Source organism: Microcaecilia unicolor, chromosome 7 (genome assembly GCF_901765095.1).
Source record: "Microcaecilia unicolor chromosome 7, aMicUni1.1, whole genome shotgun sequence".
In the NCBI taxonomy this organism is placed as follows: Eukaryota; Metazoa; Chordata; class Amphibia; order Gymnophiona; family Siphonopidae; genus Microcaecilia; species Microcaecilia unicolor.
The window spans coordinates 208,467,437-208,485,040 of record NC_044037.1 but is presented as its reverse complement, the minus strand read 5'-3'; the positions used below and the strand labels follow the sequence as shown (position 1 = coordinate 208,485,040).

Here is a 17,604-nt window from a genome sequence, read left to right as displayed (position 1 = left end):
TGTGTAAATAACAGCTTTCTGAAATTGGGTATATAATGCATGCACAAAGGTGCCGCTATTAACACTTGGATATGTTTCTAAAAAGAAAAATGGCCTGTGTATTGCAGCCATTGTGCATTCTCCACAGAATGATCTTGGAGAGGTTAATGGTCAGATGTTAATGTCCTTCTGAGTCAGAGTGAGCAAACTCCTCCTTGAGTGCCCCCATTGCATGTTTTATTCTATCCCCAACCATGTTCTGTGATGTTGCTCTTTAAAGGTCCCTACTGACACAGAAAATAGAGGGTTCTAAACATGCAAGCACAGCAGCTTTCTGCAGTTCTGTAAAACTATGCTGTACTGTGACCTTCCTACAGTATAATAGGCTTCTCACCTACTGCTGCTGTATGTCATGTTAGCAGCTAACATGGAGTAACAACCGCTGCTTTAACTTTAATGTACTGTCCATTCCCATTCCATGCCTCAAATTGATATTTCCTGCATTAACAGTTTAATGCTGCCTAGACCGATATGCTCATATCACCCCTCTCCTCAAGTCACTTCACTGGCTTCCGATCAGGTACCGCATACATTTCAAACTTCTCTTATTAACCTTCAAATGCACTCAATCTGCAGCCCCTCATTACCTCTCTACCCTCATCTCCCCTTATGCTCCTACCCGTAACCTCCGCTCACAGAACAAATCCCTCCTCTCAGTACCCTTCTCCACCACCGCCAACTCCAGGCTCCGCCCTTTCTGCCTTTCCTCACCCTATGCTTGGAATGAACTCCCTGAGCCCATACGCCAAGCCCCCTCCCTGCTCATCTTCAAATCTTTGCTCAAAGCCCACCTCTTCAATGTCACTTTCGGCACCTAACCATTATTCATCTATTCAGGAAATCTAGACTGCCCCAATTTGATTGACTGCACTTTTTTGCCCTTTGGATTGTAAGCTCCTTCGAGCAGGGACTGTCTGTGTTAAATTATACAGCGCTGCGTAACCCTGGTAGCGCTTTATAAATGTTAAGTAGTAGTAACACAGGAATTGTATAACATGCCAACAGTTAATGTGTTCTATTAACTGTTAGTGCAGGCCTGTACTATTAGTGCATGGTAATTCCTATATTATAGAGTTAGCACAGCTTAATAAATAGGCTCCTAGGTGTTTACTGTAGCTTTAGTTAACTATTAGCATGTTTTTAATTTTAGCATAATATGTAAATTCCTACAGGGGGAGTGCTGTAGGTGAGGAATGGACAAGGAGTGTTCTGTGTAGTTAACACAGAGATCGTTGCACACATTTACCTACACCTTCAGAGGTCTACCTAAGTGCATTCCATCATGTTGTCCATGCCATTAATGTAGAGCAACAATCACATGCCTTCCCAAAATTACTGGAAATGATCCCCAAAAATTAATGCATGTCAAACACAAAACCATAGAGCAGGTTAGTAAGTAGTCCCCTTAGTATTAGAAGTAGTAACAATTGTATTAATTCATATTTGTGAAATATTCAAATGCTGACTCGATCTGGCCATGTTTAGCTGAATGCCTGCCTCAGGGGTCTGAATAACTGATGAAATACGTTATCCTCATTGACTGTATCTCGGAAAACAGTATTAAATATAGAGCACATTATTTGTAACAGTGTACTAGCTTCCCAAATACAGTTGCAAGGAACAGCCTACATCAGTTAAGTATAGCCTAGATACCATTGAATAAAGTGTTTGCTGTGGAATCATGTGATTGGTGTCCCTCTCTGGGGTGACACCACTCCTTTGTTTCCATATGAGGGTTAATCCATGTCAAATCAGTTTAGCACACATTTAAGTTTTTTAAGGTAAGCTAAAAAAAACTGAATATACACAAATAAATGAATATCCCTAATGATATCTGTTATAGTTAAGCTCAAGAAAAGGTTTCTACAAAGTGCAGGAAAGAAATTGTGAAAATGGATATTTTCTAAAATAAGAAAATGTTATACATCATACCCTTGGATGTGAAATAATTCCATTTGCTTGATCTGGCTGGCAGATGTAAGAAATGTTTAAATCAACCGAGAAAAAAGGAAACTGGGCAGAAAGATGAAGGGACAACTGCAAATGGAAAACTTTAGAATAAGATCTCTAGACAGTTTTTAGAAACAAAATCAACATAACATGGAATTACTGAAATTATATAAATGTAAGGTTTACCGAGTACTAAAGGTGTACATTACACAGTTTTTCTGAACTAAAAAGCCAAGAAATAAATAGAAGCATCCATTCTTCAGTAAAAGCTTTATAAGTTGTGAAAATAGTTTTATGACAAGCATAAAAACGTCAGCAGTTTACCTTGAGGGATGATGTCATGTGATAAAATGCCTGCACTGTATAACCTGTACCTACAATTCTCCACAGATCTTGTCATTGTTTAAATCATGCTTGCCAAGTTAAGGTCTGTGGGCTGCAAGCTTACCTGAAGACTGTTTGAAATATGCTACTTTCCTATGGCTGTCAGTCCCCATTGCTGTCACTAGTTCTAACCCAGGGAAGGGGTCACAGGAGACAGTGAGGGGGCAGGTACCAAGCCCAGGGAGCAACAGGGCACAGTATCAGAAATCAGGTTGCCCCGAAACATAATCCAGGAACCCAAAGACTTATTAGTAGTTAACATCTCAAACAATTCCTTTACCACCCACCAAGTATCTGTTCTTAATAAAGGATTGACTTTTGTTTCGCCCACTTCATTTGATAATTTACAGCACAGAGAGATTTAACCAGGATCATATGCAATTTACAGATTAAATTATTTTTTTACTCAGCCTTCTGTGGAGGATGTCAAGGCTCCTCCACTTGGATGCCTCCGGGAGCAATGGATCCAGCGATTGCAGTTTTTAGAGGCTTAGTTACCAAGGACATTTGCCAAGTTGAAGTTAAAGAATGTTAGAAAACATTTTGTTAACATGACTAGTCAGGAATTTACCACTTTGAAGCAGCTCAAGTCAGAATGTGAGAAGAATCGCTCCATTGTGGTGGAAAACAGAGACCAATATCTAGAAGCAGCATATAGCCATTTGAACAATAGAGAACATTATAGATTTTTGGCAGATGATCCTATGGATGATTTAAAACAATGGATATCTTGAATAGTACAAGATGCGAGAGACCAAGGTTTTATTACAAGATAGGAGAGTATAGTTCTACAAGTTGTTACCCTTTGGACTCCTTTATTGTTTTTTTTTTTATTGTTCCAAAGGTCCATAAGTCCTTGAACCAATCTCCGGGAAGACCAATTATCTCCCTGTCAGAGACTATTTTAAAACCATTTTCTCGATTCATGGACCATTTTCTTAAACCTTTGCTAGGACAGGCACACTCATACATAAAAGACACTAGTCATTTTTTAAGAGCAGTGCAGGTTTTAAACAATTTATCCCTGGGATCTTTTGGTGACTATGAATTTGGAGGCAATGTATTCCAACATCCCCCAGGAGGAAGCCTTGAGTATTGTGCGGAGTATGGTCCAGAGACTTTATCAGGCTCATTTTCGAAAGAGAGGGACACCAATCTTTCGACACAAATCGGAAGATGGGCGTCCTCACAGGATCGTCCAAATCGGTATAATTGAAAGCCGATTTTGGATGTCCCCAACTGCTTTCCGTCGCAGGGACGGCCAAAGTTCCCGGGAGCGTGTCGGAGATGTAGCGAAGGCGGGACTTGGGTGTGCCTAGCACATGGACGTCCTCAACCCATAATGGAAAAAAGGGCGTCCCTGACGAGCACTTGGACGACTTTACCTGGTCCAGTTTTTCTTACAACCAAGGCACATAAAGGTGGCCGAACTGACCAGATGACCACCGGAGAGAATCGGGGATGACCTCCCTTTACTCTCCTAGTGGTCACTAACCCCCTCCCACCCTCAAAAAATATCTTTAAAAATATTTTGTGCCAGCCTCAAATGTCATACTCAGGTCCATCACCGCAGTATGCAGGTCCCTGGAGCAGTTTTAGTGGGTGCAGTGCACTGCAGGCAAGCGGACCCAGGCCCATCCCCCCCTATCTGTTACACTTGTTGTGGTAAATGGGAGCCCTCCAAAGCCCACCAAAAACCCATTGTGCCCACATGTAGGTGCCCCCCTTCACCCGTAAGGGCTGTGGTAGTGGTGTACAATTGTGGGTAGTGGGGTTTGGGGGGGCTCAGCACACAAGGTAAGGGAGCTATGTACCTGGGAGCAATTTCTGAAGTCCATTGCAGTGCCCCCTAGGGTGCCTGGTTGGTATCCTGGCATGTCAGGGGACCACTGCACTACAAATGCTGGCTCCTCCCATGACCAAGGGACTTGCATTTGGTCATTTCTGAGATGGGCGTCCTTGGTTTCTATTATCGCCGAAAATCAGAAACGACCAAGTTTAGGGACGACCATCTCTAAGGATGACCTAAATTTCAAGATTTCTGCGTCCCAGACCGTATTATCGAAATGAAAGATGGACGTCCATCTTGTTTCGATAATACGGGTTTCCCCACCTCTCCATTGGGACGTTTTGCGAGCACGTCCTCCTCAAAACTTGGGCATCCCTTTCGATTATGCCCCTCCACTCCTCCCATAAGATACCCCCTCAGTTTTTGATGGCATTGGCTAAATTAATGTTGAGCCATAATTATTTTTTTATTTAATGCCAGTTTTTCCTGCAAACTCATGGGGTAGCAATGGGTACTGCAGTGGCTCCAAGTGTAGCTAATCTTTGTCACTGATTTTGAGGAAAGACATCTATATACTTCTCATTGGTTTGGATACATCAAGATTTGGGCATGTTTTATTAATATGGACTGGAGAACCTGCTACGCTGGATGAATTTCTAGAATGTTCGAATTCATTGAATCCCCATCTAAAATTCTCTAGCAATCAGAATACCAAAGAAATTGTTTTCCTGGACACTAAAGTCATCAGAACAGGAACTAATTTGTTTACCACAGTTTATTGGAAAACAGTAGAGAAAAATATTTATCTACAGTATATGAGTTGTCATCCATGGATGCTACGGCAGTCTTTACCAATCAGTCAGTTTCTTTGGATTAGACGGATTTGTTCTACGAATCAGAAGTTTAAACATATTTCAGTGTTTTTTTTTATGAAGGGGATATTCCTGTCAAGTTTTGAGGAGAGCCTATTTACAAGCTAAGTATGCTAATCCTCTTGTTGTTGCAGGAACCATCGTCTGAGTCATTTGAAAAGCATGTATGTGTTGTCACATACTCCGATTGTTCTTCTATGTTAGCAGAGAGCATAAAGATACATTGGGAGATTTTAGCTACTCATCAAATTTTTCAACAAGGACCATGTATAGCGTATAAATGTCCTAAAAACTCAATCATTAAGGGACTCCTTTTACTAATCCACGGCAAAAAGTGGCCTGTGTTAGTATGGGTATCTGTTTTTGGGTATATGTGGGGTGGCCTGTTTTTATCGCATCTGGGTAAAAGGGCTTTTTTTTCAATGGGCCAGGAAAAGGGCCTACAGTAAAATTGAAATCAGCACACACCTATTTACGGCCTGAGCTGTTAATGCCACCTATTTATCTAGTGGTAAGGGCTCATGTGCTACACATATGGTGAACGGTCGGCATGTGCCGATTAATGCTGGAACATCACACATGGTAGGAAATAAATTATTTGTCCCGGTGGTATGGGTGCGCGCCAAATCCAAAGTTACCACCAGGGGGCACGCTAGCCGGGCAGTAGTCTTGTTTTGGTGCATGCTGCATGCATATAGAGCCTATCACACCTTTGTAAAAGGGCCCTTTAATTTATTCCGATGTGACCTGGGATGTTTCGGACAATGGAGACAAAGGAGGGTCCCATAGACTGTGTTGGGGCCGGTAATGTTTGTGATATTTCTTTGAGTTGTCAGCAATGGCTCAGTCCTCTTACTGGAAAGAGTTATAGATTGTGTTCAAGGACATCATCTGAATCCACTTATATGATATATGTAATCATGTGTCCCTGCTGCAAAATATATGTAGGACACACTACTCATAAAATCAGATTGTGTCTACAGGAACACCACAATAGATTGTGCACAGTTTATTTGACATCACCCATGGTGCCTCACTGTATTGATTTCAATCATCAGTTTGCAGATTTGAAGTGGTTGTTCAATTAGCAGATTTGGGATGCTGAGAAGATAGACTTGCACATTTGCAATTGTGTGAACAGTAGTGGATTTATGAACTCCAAGTCATCAAACCCACAAAGCTGAATGATTGCATAGAAAGGAACACAATTGTTTAGTTGTTCCTATCAATAAAGTTTTAGTTGTGATGTCATCAGTATCACTTATAACAAAGACGACATCCTCCAATTCTAGTTGCCATTTTGAAAGCAAGTAGACGCCAGTTGCCATCAGTTTTGACATTCCACGGTGGCTGTTTGGGGGTTCCTGAGAAAGGAATGGATTTCCAAAACAAGGTTTTGTAGAAATCCATCAGAGATTTAGCATGTGGACTGAGTGCATGTGGATTCTGAGTAGCATTGAAATTCCTGTTCTTTAGAGTTCCTTAGGCATTGCTTCAACATTAGAACATTCTGTTTTATATGAATTTTGACAAGATTTGTATGAGTGAATATGTACACAATGATTATTTCACTTTTGGTTTGAGCATGTATGCACATAGATTGGGAGATCAATGATGATGTGTATAGACACATTGGCTTGCCTGCCTTTTTGAAAGCAACATTTATGGTTGTTAGGGGCGGGTTTAGGCCATTATTGTGATAACTACCTTCTTCCCTCTTATTTAGAGGGTGGTGATGGGACATGAGGATTCCCAAATACACATAAATTTATGTTTGCTTACCATTTTGAATCTCATCAAAACTCATAAGATTACTCTTTTTTGGTTTTGTTTACTTTTGGGAGTTTTCCCTTGTTGGGTTTTGTATTTTGTGAATCACTAGTTCTAGAACAATTGATGCTTCTGACATCATATGACTCTCAGAGAATGCAAGCTGCACTATGCCTGAATTCCCATGTTGTTCTCACAAGACTGTGGGTGTTTAAAAGCAATGCAGAAGTTGAGGAATGGCCCAACTCAGTGCACCAATTATTCCAGAGCTAGCTTCAACAAGGTGAGAGGAGGGGAGGAGAGTGGTGACTGGGCGCTGGATGGATGGCTGGGAGATGGTCATTAGGCTGTGGTGTGGGGTGGCAAGCTGGTTGGAGTCTAAAGGTTGTAAGATTGTTCTTAGACTGGAAATGGCAGGCTGGGGTGTAGCTGACAGAATCTGGCCTGGGGTGGCAGGATAATTGAGAGAACAATTTTTATTATTAAAAAGTGTGTCTCTTGTCCACAGCATGCTCCAAGTGGCTTGCAGGTTTGTTGGTAGGCTGGGGTGTCAGGCTGGCTGGCTACCTGCCTAGAATGGAGGTTGAGGTCACTGGCTTGGAGTAGGTTAGGTTGTAGAGATGTGTTCACCAGATGCAGAAAGTGTGTGACCCCAGTGATATAGGACAGTGATGTTCTCTGAGGCATTCACCTGGGTCATGACTCCAAACACAGGTTTTATGACCCCATTTAGGGTCCTGACCCACAGTTTGGGAAGCTCTGCTGTAAGGACTGACTGTCGAGTAGGGATTGAAGTGGCTAGCATGGGATTTGTGGGACTGGAAAGTTGGAGAGGGGTGTGGCTGGCTGTTTGATGGAGAGAAATGCATTTGTTTAGCTAGTTGAGGAAAGGGAATGGCTGAGGGCATTTGCATATGTGTGTGAGAGAGAGAACATAGAGGATTGGAGGGGCTGAGAAATATTGGTTACAGATTGGTTGGGGATATGAGTGAGAGCAGGTTTTGAGTTAGGGGTAGGCATACATCCATCCCCTCACACTATGCAGCTTATACTGGAATGAAAATATGGTAAATCTATTCTGGCAATATTAAACAATCCAGTTACAATCAAGCTTTCCAATAATACAAACTTATTTACTTCAAAGAGAAAAGAGTACTCAGAACCCCTTAGGACAATTCCTGGGGTTAACACCCAGCAAATAGCTTATGCTAGTGTCAAGTTTCTATCATCAGACTCCAAAAAACTATGTCTTTATATTTTTCTGTGAATATTTCTTTATATTTACTGTACCATTCTCAATTGTGCAACAAAATCACAGTAATAATATGTGGTGATATATAAACTTCAAAAGGCAATGCTGCTTGTTTTTTGAAAAAACAAAACAGCACTTGACTTTTCTTCAATACTAATGTTTACAAGAACAGCACTTAACTTTTATTCAACGCATTTCACCCATCTCATGGCTTTTTTAGGAACGGGCTGCCTTATATCGCCAGTATCACCACTTTCACATCACCATTGTTTCTAGCTTTTTTTTTTCCAGTTCTAGCTTCTGTAATGTTTGTCAAAATGAATCAGTGCCATCGTAGCACATGTCTGTGACTGTTTTGGTACTAACTGTGAGACAGGTGAGAGATAATCTGTGAGCTGATTGCTGTTTCTGGTCACCCACACTTGCTTCCTCCCCCACCTTCCAATACCATGTCAAATACTTCTTGCCCCCTGACTGTCCCCACCCTCTTTGAGTACAGTGGTTCCCTTCTGTGATCCTATCTGGTTCTCACCATGATCATTATTTTGCCCACAGCCCAGTGTACTGTCTGAGGCACTGGAACAGTCCTCCATCACCATGGCAGATCCCAACCCATGTCTTTTGTGTGGTGTAGGTGCTGAGCCCTTGCCCTGCCACAGAAAAAAAAGATGTTTACAATGCCTCAGCCCCCATCACACATACGTACGTCCACCTCCAATGAGATGAAATTTCCCTTGCAGGGCAAGAACTGCTGCTTTGGAGCCACTACAAAGCATCCTATGCAGCTTCTGCCAGAGATTGTAAATATGCCTTACAAAAACATCTAGATGGGAGGTCAGTAAACACTGCAATTTGGCACGTCCACGTTTCTGAAATTACCAGCAGATCTAAAGGTTTACAGCTGAAAAATGTCTGTGCCTGTCATTTTACAAAGCCAGCTGCTTATTTGGTACAATATCTGTCTCCACTGTAGGGGAAGTCTAAACATTGAAATGTGAGCCATAATTGTGGATTAGGAGCTGGTTATTGGACAGAAAACAGAGGGTAGGATTAAATAGCCATTTTTCTCAATAGAGGAGGATGAATAGTGGAGTGCCACAGGGATCTGTACTGGGACCAGTGCTATTTAACGTATTTATAAATGATCTAGAAATCAGAACAAAGAGTGAGGTGATTAGATTTGAAGATTACAGAAAACTATTCAAATTTGTCAAAACACATTTGGATTGTGAAAAATTGCTGGAAGACCTTAGGAAACTGGAAGACTGGGCACCCAAATGGCAGATGAAATTTAATGCGGACAAATGCAAAGTGATGCACATTGGGAAGAATAATCTGAATCATAGATACCTGATGCTAGAGTCCAGCTTTGAAGTCAACACTCAAGAAAAAGATCTAGGTGTCATTGTAGACAATACTCTGAAATCTTCCCAGTGTGCAGCAGTGGCCAAAAAAGCAAACAGAATGCTGGGAATTATTAGGAAAAGGATGCAAAATAAGACCAAAAATATTATAATGCCTCTGTATCACTCATGAGTATTGCTTTCAATTCTGGTTGCCATATCTCAAAAAAGATATAGCGGAGTTAGAAAAGGCTCAAAGAAGAGCAGCCGGAATGATAAAGGGAATGGGACGCCTCCCATATGAGGAAAGGCTAAAGAGGTTAGGGCTCTTCAGCTTAGAAAAGAGTAGGCTGAGATAGAGATATGATTGAGGTCTGCAAAATCCTGAGTGGCATAGAATGGGTAAAAGTGAATTGATTTTTCACTGTTTCAAAAAGTAAAAGGTCCAGGGGACACTCAATGAAATTACATAGAAATATGTTTAAAACAAATAGGAGATAGTATTTTTTCACTCACAGAATAGTTAATCTCTGGAACTCATTGCCGGAGAACGTAGTAATGTCGGTTAGTGTATCTATGTTTTAAAAAGTTTGGACAACTTCCTGGAGGAAAAGTCCATAGTCTGTTATTGAGATGGACATTGGGGAAGCCACTGCTTGCCCTGGGGTTGGTAACATGGAATGTTGCTATTAATTGGGTTTCTGCCAGGTACTTGTGATCTGGATCGGCCACTGCTGGAAGCAGGATTCTGGGCTAGATGGACCATCGACCTGACCCAGTATAGCTGTTCTTTTGTTCTTATGTGTGTTCTTTCCCACTTTAGATAGCTAACACAGCTTAGTAAATAGTCTTATTGTGGTCTGTCTTTTAAAATGGTATGTTTAGCTAATTTCAATACTCAGAAAAAAAGCACAGCTGGGCCTTCAAGATTGAGATAAATGAAGTCCTTTAATTATGAGATCCGACACGGGCCATGTGTCGGTGCACCAGCGCCTGCCTCAGGGGTCCAGAGTCAATGCATTCAAAGTAATAGAATCCAAACGGCACGTGGTATATCTTTTAAAGAGAAGTGAACGTGAAAGTCCACCCTTGTGGAGAAAGATGCCGTCAGTTAAAAAAACACCAAATTAGCTAGTTTCAGTGCAATTTGCCTAAATCTGTATACCATTTTGTGTTTAGGTCTTTTTTTTTTAACAAGTTTTCTTTAAAAAAAATCTCAACTTCATTAAGGAAATTGTAATAGCACATAAAATGTACATGTAAATCTATGTGCATTTATTTTCTTTATTGCTGCTCTTAAATACTGTATAAATTAAGAACAACTTTGTGATTGAAGTTTAGTTTAATTCCTGTTGTGTCTCTGATAACTTTATTTAAAGGTTTTTGTTCACCATTTTCTGTTTTGCAGGAGGGGTTCAAAATGGGACTAACCCTTGAAGGCACAGTATTTTGCCTCGACCCTTTAGACAGTCGATGCTGATGCCAGGAACAAAATGTTGCTGCTGCTATATGACTATTTTTATTTGTTACTGCAATATATATTTGTATTTTGTATGATGTGCCAAAAAACATTCATATGTTACTTGTGTTGAATTTTTCCATTTGTAAACTTCAAGTTTAGATTCACTACTTAAAATGATATTTTACATGAAAATTTTTGTCTGTTGTCATACTGTAAATTATTGTACATTGCAAAGTTTTCAACTTAATCTAGTAAAAATTGCTTAAAGAATGCGTGTGTCATACATGCTTGTTTAGGGGCCATTTTACCAAGCCGCCAGATTGACTCTACTGCTGTAGTTCCAAAGTTGGCATGCTGAGCTTACTGCGGTAGGAAATAATTTGTTATTTTCTATCACATGAGGCATTCCCAGTAGTAATCAGCAGCGCAACCACATTGCCGCGCGCTGCCTGATTACCATACAAGTAGCGTATGAGCCCATACCACTTTCTAAATAGGTGGCGGTAAGGGCTCAGGCAGTAAATAGCTGTGTGCTAATATTAATATTATTGCACAGCCATTTACTTTCCAATTTTTAAAACAGCTTTTTTCCAACCACAGTAAAAAAAAAGAAAAAAATGGCCCAATGTGCGCCAATTTCACGTGGCAAAACCAGCGCAGGCCACTTTTTACCGTGGCTTAGTAAAAGGGCCCCTTAATGTTTTATACTTGTATATGTTTTTCACAAAAATAGCAATTACATGTAATTTAAGTTAAAGGTCTCACAAAACCATTTATTAGAGTTCAGTAGGGTTTTTAATGTGTATCATTTTTAGTATAAAGAAGAATGTATTTGAAATGTAATGTAATACCTGAAAGATAAATCTGTTAGTGCAACAACCGAGATATAGGCTGTACTTTCCAACTAAAAATATTATACGGATGAAGAAAAATTCTGCATTTTCTGATAGGCAATCATGTCCTTTTTATCTTTAAAAGTAAATATTTTGTAATTTCAAAAATGCCCAAAGAATATTGTATATAATGAAAATGTATGCAACGAATATAATGGCACTTCAGCTGTTTCCATACAACTTATTTCTATTGTATTCTTAGATTCAGATTTACTAAACTGTTTCCCCTTTGACACTGAGGGTCTGGTTTTATAAGCCTTTTTGTTTTTCTCATGGACACAAAATGGTTAAAAGGGCAGTGGGGTCCATTTGAAGTACGCAGCTGAGCAGCAACAAATATAGCTGAAAAATTTATCCACATTTTTAATGACTAGATTTCTGGTGCAATTTTTTTCCTAAATCTAGCCTAACAGAATGTTTAGATTTTAGGATAGCCTTAGTGCTGGAGTGGTTTAGCTAAATTAAGGGGTCCTTTTACCAAGCTGTAGTAAAAATGGTCCTGTGCTAATGTCAGGGGGAATTTTTGCCGTGTGCCACAGCCCTTTTTACCACACCAGGTAAAAAGGCCAAAAAATGGCATGGCCATGTAGTAAGATTTCACTTACTGCATGGCCTTGCAGGGATAAGCACTTAATGCCACCCACTGAGGTGGCTTTAAGGGCTCCTGTGTTAACCCAGCAGTAACCGGGTAGTGCACGGTGCTGTCTGATTACTGCCGGGTTAGTGCAAAGCTAGAAAATAGCTATTTTCCTTAGTGCAGCAAATGGCGCACACCAGTACCGGTACCTGCATTGGGCCAGCGGTTGTTCCAGATTAGCATGCGGTAAGCCCGTGTAAAATGACTCTTTAGCCTGTTAGCACTGAAGATGCACACTGACTTGGGATATGAATCAGAAAAAAACTTTTGGTTGATTTACAAGCTTATTTTCGAAAGAGAAGGGTGCTCATTTTCCGACACAAATCGGGAGATGGGCGTCCTTCTCTCAGGGTCGCCCAAATCAGCATAATCAAAAGCCGATTTTGGGCGTCCTCAACTGCTTCCCGTTGCGGGGATGGCCAAAGTTCACGGGGGCGTGTCGGCACCGTAGCGAAGGCAGGACTGGGGAGTGATTAAGAGATGGGCGTCCTCGGACGATAATGGAAAAAAGAAGGGCGTCCCTGACGAGCACTTGGCCGACTTGGTCCATTTTTTCTTGCAACCAAGCCTCAAAAAGGTGCCTGAACTGACCAGATGACCACTGGAGGGTATCGGGGATGACCTCCCCTTACTCCCCCAGTGGTCACTAACATCCTCCCACTCTATTTCAGGGGCAGTAAGGGCTCCCATGCAAACCCAGTGGTAACCGGGCAGCGCATGGCACTGATTACCGCTAGGTAAACTCTAGCGCTACAAAAATGACAGTGCACTAGGGGCTGCTATAGTAGCCTGGTGGTACTTCCTGTATAGCGAGCAGTAAGCCCGCATTGGGCTTATTACCACTTAGTAAAAGGAGCCCTACGTTTTTGGTAGGAGGAGGTGTGTTGGGGCAGAAAATGGCTGTGAAAGCACTACTCTCCCTCCCAGCCCCGTTATCCTATCTTGTATTTTGTAGTCTCTTGGGGCCTCTTTTACCAAGCTGCGGCAAAAGGGGGCCTGCGCGGGCATCAGCGTGTGTTTTTGATGCATGCCGAGGCTTCCTTTTACTGCAGCGGGTAAAAGAGAAGTCTTTCTTTTTTTAAGGAGATGGCCATGCAACAAGTGAAGCAGCTGCTGCGTGGCCATTTTGGGAGGAGCCCTTTCTTCCACCCATTGAAGTGGCGGTAGGGGCTCCCACGCTACCCTGGCGGTAACCAGGCAGCGTGCGGCACTGCCCGATTACCACCAGATACACATAGGCACTACAAAAATAAATATATTTTTGTAGCACCAGATATGATGACACGCTGAGGGTGGGAAGTACCACTGGGCTGCTGTGGTAGCCCAGTGGTACTTCCTTTTTAGTGAGTGGAAGGTGTTGGGCTTACTGCCACTTTGTTAAAGGGGCCCTCCCTTCTTTCTTGTTTTTCTAGTTTTCACTTTTTTCCCAGTTACCTATTTTTAGCCTGTAAGCTGCCCAGATAACCTGCTTGATGGGCGGGATAGAAAGGCTTAAATAAACTTGAAACTTAACTCTGCTAGCACGCTGATATTACCACTCCCCTAACTGGTTAGCACATCCATAATAGGGGAGTCCTTAGCACCTTCTAAATAGAAGGTGTTAAGTAGTCCTATGTTAATTTTTTTTTAATGACCACACGCTAATGCTAACATTATTGCATGGCCAGAAAAAAATATAATTGAAAAATGCCTATTTTATAGCTGCACTAGAAATGGGCTTAGTGCGCGGCAAAGTCCCAAGTTAGGATGTGCTAAGCACATTTACTAGAGCAGCTTAGTAAAAGGCCACTTAGTCCACTATTTACTAACCTATATTAAGGCAATAACACTTCTTATTTGACAGTGTGTTTTAATTGGCAGTACTGTTTTGAGTATTTTTTTGTCAGTAGCACAGCGTAGTAAACCAGGATTTTTTAGCACAATGCACATTAAATATTGAGTGGCAAATGCATGCAGAGGAGCTTTTTTTAGGCAGTATGAATAATACAGGTTTAATCTTTGCAAGTCATTTCTTAATAGTTAACAATAACCCTTGAAGTGTTGTTACCTTGCCTTCATGGGAGCAATTGGCCACTAATGCATGGCCCAATACTCAAGGGGAGTAATTTAAAGGGACTAGTACTTAGGAAAAATTAGCCTTCCATGTCCTGATTAAAACATTAATATTAGTGTGGGTTACAGTAATGAGGTTCAAAACTAGTGCTCTTTCTTCCTGACCAAAGGGCTTGGATTTGGTCGTTTTTTAGATGGGCGTCCTCGGTTTCCATTATGGCCGAAAACCGGGGACGACCATCTCTTAGGTCGACCATCTCAACATTTAGGTCAACTATCTCTAAGGTTGACCTAAATGTTGAGATTTGGCGTCCCTGACCGTATTATCGAAATGAAAGATGGATGTCCATCTTGTTTCGATAATATGGGTTTCCCTGCCCCTTCGCTGGAACACCCTTAGAGATGATTGTCCCCGTTCGATTATGCCCCTCCATGGGTGTTATGAGGGGCATCATCAGGAGGAAGAGGGACCATTGCATTAGTTTGGCTGCGCAATATGAATAGCACTGCTTGTGTGGTTATCACAAGCAGCATTATTTATGTACCACAGGTGTGGCAAACCTTTGGTACTGAGAACCTCAGGTTAGTCATTCCTGCTGTTAAAAAAAAAACAATTTTTACTACACCTTAATAACTACCCCCTAAATATCTTATTTGCCACAGGGTTAATAGGGCCCTTATGCAGATAAGGCTTTTAAAAATTGACCTGTTAGTGTACCATGTTCTTAGTCACTTCTTCACTTCATTTAGAAAACAGAACCCTTAAAAAGTGTGAATAACTGTAAATGAATAAATGTTTTACATTTGGTAAAAGTGAGTGGAAAACTAGAGTGCAGTCAACACACAAACTGAAACAATTAAAAAGTGAGTACATTGATACAAGAAAGGCTTCATAAAATTTTAAACAATTAAAATTCTGTACTGGATTTACTGATGCTGTCAAATTATTTCACTTTCTGTAAAATCTTACTTATGATTGACAATAACAGATTGCCCACGTAGAAAACCAGAGAAAGACCATGTAACTTATTTTTGCACTTTATATTAACAAAGATAATAACATGCAATTATCATTTTATATGAAGAAAAAATTGCCAGTGTAATCCCCCTTGACCAAGCCCCTAAAAGAGATAAGGAGGGATCCACACAACATAGGAAGCAGCAACCGGAGTAAAATAAACCAAAGAAAGAAAGTAGTCAGAGATGGAACACAAAAATGATTACCACTCACAGTAAAAGCCATTAAGGCAGCAATGCAGGCTAAGCAGACATATGAATAGAACCCCTAGCATCCAAAAAAATGCTCTTAAATGTCTTTAAAAATATATACCTTAGAATAATCAAGACACCCCCATACACACACACAGAAATGCAGGGCTATCACTTCGAAGGAATTACTTATATCTAGGCTTCCTTAGCCAACAAATACCTAAGGAAAAAAAACAAATATGCCAATATTCTGAAGTTCACCACCAGCAAGTGAACATATAACTTCCCTATCTCTGAATTTTTAAATAATATATGAATAGCATTGGACCAAAAATATGACTGAACATTGTACTAGGTATAAGTAAGAGGCAAAGAGAGGATAGAATGAGGGATGCTATCCAGAAAGATGTGATATTCAACTGCTATCTGGATAAATTATGCATGCATAATAGAGGTCTATACCTTACTGATGGAGAATATGAGGCTCAAAGAGGCTTATAGCTTGGGTGCTGATCAATCATCAGACCTGGCAATGAGGACGGCCTCTGAGCAAAGGGCTTCAATGTGTGAAATGGCACACTAGGAAAATATAGTCTGTTATAAAGACCCGAGACAAATTCTCTTGGCCTTACCTTTTCAATTTTATCTCTAGCGAGACAAGATGAGAAGGAAAATATTAACTCAGCTAGAGTGATTATGGAGTCTCCTAACTGTGACCCCATGCTGAATTAACTTTAGTGGACTTGTAAAAGTAGTAGTAATTTACCTTTTTTCCATTTTCATACCACAAAACTTAAAACTTACAAAGTTTTCACTGCTTATTTTTATTTTATATAATAGTGATTAGGCTCCTAGTTAAAAACAAAAGAAACTGCCATATTTCCTATAGAAATAATCTTAGGTGCTGAAAAACTACCAGGAAAGGGGTTGTCACGAGCAGACTGTTATCAGTGAGTAGATGCACTGTACAAAGAAAATCACTCCAAACAAAACTGGTTCATGGAGGAAACACTTTTGATGAGCAAACATTAGCTGTGACATGAAATGCTTAAACTGTTTAATGTCATGTGAATGGTTCTGAGATTATCCAGACAACTTGCTTCCTCTACACTTTATTCTACAGCCTTTCCCTGACATTTAAGAGAAACTCTGATAATTAGTGTTCAACTGCTAACAAATATTAAATACTTTATGTACTAAGTTATAGTAAAGTATCTTTATCTAGAATAGTTACTCTAAAAATGAGACTTATACGTGGAGGGGCATAATCAAAAGGGGCGCCCAAGTTTTCCTGAGGACGTCCTTGCAGGACGTCCCAGTGAAGGGGCAGGGAAACCCGTATTATCGAAACAAGATGGGTGTCCATCTTTCGTTTCAATAATACAGTCGGGGGCGTCCAAACCTTGACATTTAGGTCGTCACTAGAGATGGTTGTCGTTAGATTTGGTTGTTTCTGATTTTCGGCGATAATGGAAACTAAGGACGCCCATCTCAGAAATGACCAAATGCAAGCCCTTTGGTCGTGGAAGGAGCCAGCATTCGTAGTGCACTGGTCCTCCTGACATGCCAGGACAGCAACCGGGCACCCTAGGGGGCACTGCAGTGGACTTCAGAAAAAGCTCCCAGGTACATAGCTCCCTTACCTTGTGTGCTGAGCCCCGCCCAAAACCCACTACCCACCACTGTGCACCACTACCATAGCCCTTACGGGTGAAGGGGGGCACCTACATGTGGGTACAATGGGTTTCCGGTGGGTTTTGAAGGGTTCACATTTACCACCAGAATTGTAGCAGGTAGGAGGTGGGGATGGGCCTGGGTCTGCCTGCCTGAAGTGCACTGCACACACTAAAACTGTTCCAGGGACCTGCATACTGCTATCAGGGAGCTGGGTATGATATTTGAGGCTGACAAAAAACATTAAAAAAAATTTTTTTTGAGGGTGGGAGGGGATT

General features: G+C 41.0%; 1 protein-coding gene across 3 annotated transcripts in view; it reads left to right on the top strand.

The window, feature by feature from the left end:
* Positions 1-11,938, top strand: part of GULP1 (GULP PTB domain containing engulfment adaptor 1) — a 360,071-nt gene extending 348,133 nt beyond the window's left edge. For all 3 annotated transcript variants that reach the window (XM_030209287.1, XM_030209289.1, XM_030209288.1), the window contains one exon: positions 10,808-11,938. In XM_030209287.1, coding sequence (XP_030065147.1) covers positions 10,808-10,879 — 72 coding nt within the window. In that variant the 3' untranslated portion in view covers positions 10,880-11,938. The remainder of the gene's footprint in view (positions 1-10,807) is intronic.
* Positions 11,939-17,604: the final 5,666 nt, after the last annotated feature.